This window comes from Brassica napus, chromosome C8 (genome assembly GCF_020379485.1).
Source record: "Brassica napus cultivar Da-Ae chromosome C8, Da-Ae, whole genome shotgun sequence".
In the NCBI taxonomy this organism is placed as follows: domain Eukaryota; kingdom Viridiplantae; phylum Streptophyta; class Magnoliopsida; order Brassicales; family Brassicaceae; genus Brassica; species Brassica napus.
In genome coordinates, this window is record NC_063451.1 from 21851901 (window position 1) to 21862528 (window position 10628).

A 10628-nucleotide genomic window follows, 5' to 3' on the forward strand; every position below is an offset into this window, starting at 1 on the left:
CGCACAAAACAGTATAAACTGATTTGTTCCTGTTTAACCTGCAACATCCATTGTTGCACCCAGTCAACAAATAAGAGGCCACCCCTTAAACCATTTAAACTCCATTGCAAATCCATTCATAATATTTATTTTTCAAGTTTCATCAAACCAAGATCAACTAAAAAACAAAAGAGTGAATTTAACATTTTTTTTCTCTTTTAATTTCTAAGCTCATGTTAGCTAAAATTAACAAGATATTGATGCAAAACCATAACCCAAAAAAAGAAAAAACAATAGGATGACAACAAAATTTTTATATATAAAGTTGACTTTTTCCCTTCTTATGACATGTGGAAGGGGGGTTTGTTGACATGTGTCCTCATGTTTAATTTTTGTATTTAAATTCTTTTTCTTTTAAATTATTGCAATTTTCTCCATCAATTTCTAATTGTGTATTATCTAATCCTTCTCACACTTATTGGTCTCTAAAATTCAAAAAATAAATAAAATAATATAAATATATTTAAAATATTTAATTTATTCACACCTAAAAATAGCAAGACTTTTCATCATTTTATTATTTTTACTAATTTTTATTATTTCATTTACAAATTATATTTATTTCAATATTAGGATCATAAGATAATCAAATTAAGAATAATAAACTAGACAACCAACACATAAACTAAGAAAGCGGGCCAAAGGGAGAATAATAATTGAAAGGCCAAAGCCACCAAAAAGCAGGAAAATATATGCCTAAAACACCGGAATCACAACCAGTAGCTAAAAAGAAAGAAACACCTCATAGACTAAAAAAGAACATACAATACGGCATGCAACTGAAAAACCACAAAGCTCTGGATAGAAGGGACCAAAGCTCCAAGAGACTAACTCCGCACACAGAGACTAAACTTGAGACCAGAAATAACCTTCCAAGCCCACATAGCATACACGAACGAAAACATTATCCAAATCTCGACTGGCAAACATGGTGAAAGGGAGAGCCACCAGAGATGCGATGAAAGCTGCAAAGAGATACAAGAATAGAGAGGGAAATGGAGACGGAGCGAATCAGAAAACTATGGAGCCGTTCTCGAGCTATATATGAAAGAGAGCATAGAAGTCAGAACACCAAAAACTGGATCTCGAAAACCAAAACGAGCAGAGACTATTGACGGTAACCCAACGACGAGGAATACAAAATCAAAGACGAATAAACTCTGACCCAACCAAGGAGATGCAGTTCCTAACATCAGCTGAAATCTAAGGAAGAAGAGGAGCAATCAATATTGACTGGAACAGCCTACAATGCCGTGGGAAGAAACCGAACAACTGAAAACTCATAAACCCGATCTGCAACAAATACAATATAATCTCATAGGTGAAGAAGGCAAGAAGAACAAGAGAAAAATGTGATTCTTTTTCCGGTGATGGTGAGAAGCACCGCACACCAGATTTGTAACGAAATACATAGACGGTGAGGGCTCAAGTATAAAATATGGGGAGAGGGCAAAAAACATCTTAAAAATTATAATTTTCAAAAATATGAAAAAAATATAATACAATTTTGACGATGAAACCGTTAATCTTAGAATCAACAAATGCGTAGATGCAAAGTTATTGAAATTCAATATTAGTTTACGTTAGAGACTCATTTGACTACTAACAAGTACTATACACACAACAACACATTATTCAAAAAAAAATGCAAAATATATTAACTTATCACCTACTACATAACAAACTAAAAACATCAAATAATGATCTTAACAAATAAAAACGATAACATAATTACATTATCCAAAAAAAAAATCATGCTCTTAGCAATAATAAAACAATATTCCGCGCGAAGCGCGGACACCCCCTAGTATAAAAATAAAACAAAGAGGTTGATTGTTTGTGGTTTTTGCTTTATTTTTTGGTTTTTGCTTTTGTAGAAACCATTTTTCATCCAATCAAGTTTTTGGTTTTAGATTTTGTTTTTATAAAAACCATTTGAGTTGCCAATCAAGATTTTCAATAAATAGATTCCCTAAAATTTAGGGAAACTAGTTTTTGAAAAGATTAACCAATTTATGAAGAAAAACCAAAAACCAACTTTTGTGAGCTTTTATGAAGAAAAACGAATTTTGATTTTTTTTTGTAGAAACTACTACATTATAATTAATTAATAATTAATAAATAATATTTTCATAAAAATTAAAATTATCATAAAATATTTTGTACATTAGATATCATTTAAACAATAATGTGAAATATCTTAATTTGTGTTTCATATCTGTAAATAAATTTATAAATTTTATAAATAATATTATTTAATTTTAAAACTTAGTTATTAGTTTCTATAAATAAAACAATTGAATAATTTTAATAACTATTAGTCACATTAAAAATAACAAAAAATTATAAAAACATAATATGTTTTATTAATAAAATATATTGTATAATCCTGAATTATAAAAATTGCCATTCAACTTTAAGAAAATATAAATAATTTATATAAGAAAAATTATAATTAGTTTCAAAATTTTATGTATTTTTATTTTTGTATCATTTATAATATTTATATAAGAAAAACTATTTCTATTCAAGTTTTAAAAATTAAAATTAATTTATATAAGAAAAATTTCTAAGTAGTTTCAAAATTTAATATTTTTATTTTTGTGTAATTTTATATATATATTATGATTTATATTTTACTATAATATATTTTTTATAAAAATATAATAATTAAAATATGTTATTGTATTTTATTTTAAAATAATAATCACATCATTTTGATAAATTTCAATTGTAAAATCTAAATATTTATTTCTATTTTATTATATTATTTTAAAGTAATGTATTAGTTAATTTTTGAAAAATTTTAAAAAATACAGCAAATCCAAAAACCAAAATCTAAATCTAAAAACCAAAAACCAAAAACCAAAAGCTGAAAACCAAAAACCAAAATCTAAAAACCAAAAGCTAAAATCTAAAAACCAAAAACTAAAACTAAAAACTATTGAAACAATCATCACCAAAATAAAACTGATTCTTAAAAAGGTTATCTCATTAATTCCAAAAAGCTTTGAACATAAATCTAATATTGATATTAAAATAAAAATTGTTTAATGGCATTGTCCAAACGGAAGACACAATATACAATAATATGAAAAATGCATAAGAACAATAATAACAATATATGACTTAAAATAAAATCAGTAGATGAAAAAATCTACACCGCCAAAAGAAAAACATATCATACTCCAGTAAAACAATCTCAACAATCATATAAGAATAGTAATAACGGAAATACTGATTCACACCTAATATATTATGAAATGATTCAAAATAAAAACAAATGTTAGACAAAATACTAAATGAACCCCTCTCCAGCGCTACTATATCCGACTTACCAACTACGATTGGTAAAATACCAAAAACGCACACCTTAGACAATTTAACTAATCTCATAAAATAATTAATTCAGGTCTGATCAATGTTGGACCATGATAAAAAAAAATCAGTTACTGGATTCAAAATCATTTTAAAGACAGTCAATACGTCTACACTGAAATCCCTAATAGATTGCCACATCCATGACATTGACAAAACATGCGACGATTGTTACTACTTTAAGAGGATAAAATAATTTATTATTTTCATTCAAACAAGATAATCACAAACCAAACACATTTATTCTATTTTATTGAATCGATCAGAAAACCACTTACAATATTTCTCTTTAAGTTTAACTTCAAAATAAAGTAATATACTATTATCTTTAACCACTAACAAATGGATACAAAAACAATATTGAACTCATTAGAAAATAAAACATACAAACCCGGTGCGTAGCGCCGGAATACCACCAATTATTATATAAAAAAGGGTAATCATCGGGAAAGGAACGCCGTACCCGATATGAAGACTTGTATAAAGCAAGGATGAAAATCAATTGTAACTTCTCCGCCATTGGCTTAAAGAAAATTAGTTTTGTGATGTTTCTCTTACTGCTTCCTTTATTTAGTAGAGATTGGTATATTGGTGTAATAACAAATCAGATCTTGAAGATGATGATGAATTGAGAGTGGGGTAACGAAGACTGTGAAGGATCATGTCTACAAGTAATAACCACAACAGAAGCGCCAATTCCGGACAACCATGTATTGTTTCTTTCGTTATATTTCATTTCCACCATTAATACTCTCACAGTCTCCTTCTCCTTTGTCCCCTACACACACCATATCTTATTTTTGTTTTCATTCATTTTTGTTAAAATTCTATTTTTTTTGTTTAAATTCTATAAATACGGCAAAATCAGGTGTAGTTTTTATTTTTCTCCTCTCTTCCCTTTTCGACAACAGTTTCATTTTAACGTTTTTCATATAGTTTTAAGAAGATACAAATTTAATTATATCTCTCCCCTTTGTGTTTCAGGTGAAGCCAAACTCTAAACCTATTTTCTTATTTGTCGACCGAGAGATCTTATCTTATTTCTTTATATTTGTAGTTATTTCTTGATATATCGTAAAATCTCTAAAACATAATAAATATTTGAAAGGTTTATTTGAAAATTGAAAACAAATCTTAGGAGACTATATATTAATTCTAGACTAATCTCTTAAACTAACTTTACTAGTTGAAAGTGAGATGTATACAGTATGTAACATATACTCTCTCCGTTCCGAAATGTAATATGTTTAGAAGAAATTTTATGTTCCAATATGTAATATGTTTTCATATTTCTAGATAGCTTTAACTTTATTAAAATTTGTGTTAACCAATCAAATTTAATAGTTCTATTTTGTAATTGGTTGAATAGTTTTAATTTATAGTTTTAATAATACTTTCTAGATAAAAAAAATAATTTTTTAGTAAGCATGTTTTACCTAGAACATCTTATATTTAGGAACGGAAGGAGTATATGATAGTACCTTATTTCAAGTTCTGAACCAAAATGTTAATCAAAAGTTTATATACAGCACTAACCAATTGTTCTGCTTATTTAAAGTACCATATCGTGTTTGTTTGAATAAGCAGATGAAAAAATATTGGCTCCTTCTTGATTACTCATATGGTCATACGTACCCTATGATGTTACAGAATAGTTGTTTTTGTTACTCATCATACATATAGATCTTCATGTTCTAGTTGATGTTTTCGACTACAAGTGTAGCTTTTACTGTCTTTTTTTTTGAAACACTCTTTTACTGTCTAAAATATATGTTCTACCGACTACCGTTACAAACAAATAAGTTGTAACACTTCATATGATTAAAAAATCAATTAGATGATAAGTTAGTGTAGAGATTGCCAAAAAGATGAGTCCTTTTCGACCACCTTTAAATTTCCTCTTTGGCAGTTACATTGGATTTGATTAATGTACTCAAATTTCCGTCCAAGTAAATTTGCAATTATACATTGGATTTAGAGAAATTTCATCGGATATTTTTTTTTAAGTTTTTGTCACAAAAATTGCTTTTAAGAAAGAAAATGACTAAAATAAGTTTTATTACATTTTTATCCTAGGGTTAACTAATCTAAACTTAAAGTTTAGAGTTAAGGGGTGGGTTTTAGAAATAAGGTTTCAAATTTTTTAAAATAAAAATAAATATTAAATTTTTCAAAATAAAAATTGTTATTTTGGTCATTTTTTTTCTTGAGATCTATTTTTATGATAAAAACTAAAAAAAATGTTATTTAAGAGAATTGGCTTTGGATTTATCGCAAAGGATAAATCCAAAGGTAGGTGAAATTGTTTGAGGATGCTGATTGAATCATCAGTCATCACACTGAAATAAACAGAATTAAAAAGGTGATCAGAAAAGGACAGAAGTACGTGGAACGAAATGCATCGGAAAACGAGATGAAAACTTGCATGGATTTGATAATATCAATTAAACAAAAGATTAGGTTCAAACCTAAGCATTTGTTTTGACTTTCAAAATTTCACATGTGGACAATTTATTATCTAGTTTAGCTATATATTTGATCTTTTCCCATGTATTAATTAACTGCATTGGATAATGCGAATATATATATATATATATATATATTAAAAACAACATTTTTTTTGGTTTTTGATGATTAAAAAACAACGTTTTTACAACTGTCAAAAAAGCTGAACCAAGTTGGATTTTTAACCAAACCTACCAAAATCGATGGTAAAATAAACTATAACAAAACTTATAAGGTGATTTTCCCATTGGGTAAAAAAAAAGGATGACCGGCATTTCAACATGTCATATGAACCTGGAATAACCACGGTTATCCACTTCAACCAAGAAACTATAAAACCACGGAACTACAATTGTTTTGTGTGATTTATTCCATATTAATTTGTACATAAATAAAAAAGAAATGAAAAACAATGGGCATTAAAGTGTTGCTGGCCACTCTAATTGTAGGAAAAGACATGTGATTTTGCAAGTACGTACTTCGGTTCACACCTCACGTATACTTCGTCCGTAATCCTTTTCCAACGGAATCAATTTATGGCAAAACGGGTACATTATATATTAACGGCCACACTATATTTTATATTTACATATTAGTTGTAATAAACTTGGAAGTTTCATTAGAGACAAAATCTGAAGAAGAGTGTCTATTAAGTGAAGAGGAGACCGGTACCACTTAAATTAATTTGTAGCGTTGTGTCTAGAAAAAAATATACAAGACGGAGACAATGTAGGGCACTGTTAGTGTTATAGTCCCTACCTTATTTATAAGACTTTCAAAAAAACTTGTATGCATACCTACATCCCACATTATATTTTCTTTATAAAGTTACATAAATAAGAATTTCATTTTCTGTGTGTTTTCTTTGTTAAATTTATGTAGTGGTAAAGGAAAATTGATTATTCCTCAGTTCAGTTATCAATTGATGCAGAAAGAAAATAATACTATTGGTTACTCTGGGGGATATACATTGACCTTGTAAAACAATAATAATTAATAATCAGAAACTAGAGTGAGTAAAAAACAAGTGTTTGGATTTTTTTTTTCTTCGCTAAAAGGTGGTTAGATTTTAATGAGATTAAACTATAAATATTATATTTTACCAATAAAACAAATATTCTGATGATACTTTAGATTTATATTTTACGCGGATTGTACAGGATTACGCGGGGTTCATGGTTTGCATTGACATCAATATAAGATTGATCACCAAGGAAAACACTTCATGTGTTTCTGCATGAATTAGTCGTTGTTATGTATATAATACATATAACCTAGTCACAAATCATCTAAAAGTCAAGCGTAAACCTAAAAAATCTATGTAAAAAGAAAAGAATATCTACGAGTATATGATTTTTCTTATAAATTTAATAATCTCTTCCCGTTTCTCTCTCTCCTTGTGCCCTTATATACCCCTCCATACCCACCCACCACCTTCACATCCACACCTTTCTTCAAACAGACCAAACTCTCTCTTCTCTCGCTAGACAAGTTAGGCTTCAATAAGGTCAAATCATGGCGTTAAAGAAGTCTAACAAAGTGGCCGCGTCTCAAGCAGCATATCTAAAGAAAATCTTGAAGAGATGCTCAAGTCTTGGAAAGAAGAATCAAAGTAACTGCTACTTCAACGACGTGCCAAAGGGTCACTTCCCGGTCTACGTTGGTCAGCAACGTAGTCGCTACGTGGTCCCAATCTCATGGCTAGATCATCCTGAGTTTCAGACACTCCTCCAACTGGCTGAGGAAGAGTTTGGATTCGAGCACGACATGGGTCTCACTATCCCCTGTGATGAAGTTGTCTTTCAATCACTCATCTCCATGTTCAGATAGAACTCGAGATTATGATCCTCTTTAAGATTCTCAAGGGTTTGATCACATTGCCACACTCAAGACTCGAAGATTAAAACATTAAAATTATTACTAAGAAACTATAGAAACAAGAAATAAGGAATATATAACTATATCTTTAGTTTTTCTTCTTTGCTAAGAAGACAGAATCAAATGGCGGGCATTGCGTCAAGCATCGACTCAAGATTTGTGGCTATATTAAGACATCTAACAGTTTTTTATATAACCACTCTCTTGAAATTTATTTTTATTTTTATTTTTTTTAACAACTAAAATTTATTTATTACTTAGATTGTAACCAAATTACATAAATACATATACACCAGAGAAACAACAAATAAATAACTAAAATGATGAAAGAGCTTCCTACGAACTCGAAATCTTTGTCGCACTTTCAATATCAGATCTCTTTGTTGTATGATAATCATTCCAATTTAGATCTAAAAATATTCTTAAGTTTAGAATCCAATTTATTTATTCAACCATAAGAAATAAAAATTGAAATGACCAATTTTTAACGATTATAAAAGACTTCATATTGTTGATTCTTGGATGATGCATTCCATGATTTCAAATAAATATTTTGATACCAAATATATTGTATCAAAATATAAGTATTGAAAATAAATTTGACGGCCGACATCTTCCTACTTCCTCTTATCTCTATATCTTCTTCTTCATGTTGAAACCATGGTGGCTTCCTTGGTGGCCGGAGTTTCCATAACAAATTCGTAATGATTTGTTTTAAGCCTTGGTTTAGTGATCCAAAAACTGAACTTTTCCAAATAATTTGTTTGGAAAAGAGAAAGCCGCCGTAGTTCGAGAACAACGGAAATACACAGACAACATAAAGCTTGATGAAACCATGCTTAGATGCCAGAAGAAAACACTCCCGTAGAGAGAGACAGACACATCCAACTTTTGGAATCAGATCTGCATATGAACATGATTCGTCAACAGATTGCAGAGATACTCCACTGGTTCTGATGAAAAATTGATTGCCGCAACAATCCAAAACCAAAAGGAAGATCGGACGATTGATGATCAACAGCCATCACCATTAATAACTTGTAAGAAATGAGAAAAAGTTAAAGGATAAGAGCCACCGGCAAACGCCAGCAGCGGCCCCATAAAATTTTGGGTTGATTTCTTTGGTGATCCGGGATTTATTTTTCTTATGAATGTTTTTTGGGGTCATGTCTATTTATTTTGAATTTTGTATATTAGTTTTCGTGGGCGACTTTTCCCTTAAGTCAACGTGTAATGTTGACCGTTGGTTCTTGAGACGAATAGCTAGTTTATTTGTATTAATTCTGAATCAATAATTTTTATTTTCTTGTTTATCATATAGACATATACTATTAGTTTTCCATTCGTCTTAATGATTGATCAGAAAATACAGCACTAAATTCCTGTTTATAACAAATTAACAACTGATATTACTTGTTTTCTGTATATTTTATGTGAAACTATCAAAATAAAACACACACAAAAAGAAAAACAGCACTTCAGAAAATGTTCATCCATTTCTTACTGATGATATATATTCTCTCGGACAATAGTTTCCACTGTCTCTCAACCATAATTGGCCAAACATGAACGAGTTACCATTTGTGGTTCCAATCATCTTCTACTAACCAAAGCGTAATGATTGGTTCCACAACTCAATATCTACGAAGTCAGAGTAGAAATAAGATTGTAATCCATGTTCACTATTCGAACGATCATCAACATACTCTTTGCTCTCTTTTTTGGGATTTATTAGAAGAAAATATTTTTTTATTGGACACACATTCTTTGCTCTAATCCATGATTTCACTCCAAATGGGTAACATGAATTTCAAATCTATGTTTTTTTTTTTGAATTTTAATGTATCAACTATATAAATTGAATATTCGTGCAGACCGGTTTAGATTCATTAATTTTTGGTTTTGTTTTTAGTTTGGGTTTACTAGAAGAAATTAAGTATTCTTTTCAGTTGTGATTCTGAAAAATATTTCAAAGTTTAATTGGTTAATTTTTTATGGTTCAGTTATGTTCGTGAGTTTTCATGTAAAAGAATATATAATATATAAAAATAATGTATATATAACGTTCATCCCGCGTAAAACATGGATCTTAACGTAGTTATAAAGTATTTAATATATACAAAACGAAACACATATATGTCTAATTGAATTTTATTTTAAAAAACTAAGATTCTAAACCCTAAACCAAAGACATTCATGACTAACGACTTACATTCACTCATATATGATGAAAAAAAATTAAATTTTAGTAATTAAAAATGTTTATAATTACATGGTTTCATTTTCCTCATCAAAATACCTTTTTAGAAGTTTTTTTTTTGTCAGCAATTTTTAACTTTAATTTGATAAAATTATTTTATATTTTAGATTTATAATGTTTAACCGTGAAATCTAAAATTTTACTAAAATTTGAACGGGAAATAGAAGACTTTCCTATAAAGTCTTCCATAAGTATTTCAGGAAAATTTCTAATGCATTATATATTAGAAGATTTCTTAGGAAATCATTCGGGTAGTCTTCCAAAAATAATAATTAGGGGAAAAACTTAAATTCTACTCAAATTTAATCGAGAATTAGAAAACTTTGCTGTGAAGTTTTCTAGAAAATCTTCTAAGAACTCTTCTAAACTCCACTACAAGAAAACACAAAATTAGCGACGAAATGTAACGAAGAAAATAAGTCCTCGTAAATGTACGTTTTATTTACGAGAACCTTACGAGGAAAAAACAGATCAACGTAATTTCGTCGTAAAATAACGACAATAAAGTTTCGTCGTAAAAACGACGCAATTTAAAGTGGGTTTTACGAGGAAACAAGATTTCGTCGTA

General features: G+C 29.0%; 1 protein-coding gene across 1 annotated transcript; it reads left to right on the forward strand.

Moving 5' to 3' along the window:
- Positions 1–7347: 7347 nt before the first annotated feature.
- On the forward strand, positions 7348–8143 carry LOC106427827 (protein SMALL AUXIN UP-REGULATED RNA 10-like). Its single transcript, XM_013868550.3, has one exon. It carries the CDS (start codon positions 7438–7440, stop codon positions 7750–7752), a length of 315 nt encoding a protein of 104 aa, XP_013724004.1. The 5' UTR covers positions 7348–7437; the 3' UTR covers positions 7753–8143.
- Positions 8144–10628: the final 2485 nt, after the last annotated feature.

What these genes read in the sequence shown, in the direction of transcription:
- LOC106427827 (XM_013868550.3), top strand. Translation starts at nt 7,438, where the DNA reads ATGGCGTTAAAGAAGTCTAACAAAGTGGCCGCGTCTCAAGCAGCATAT.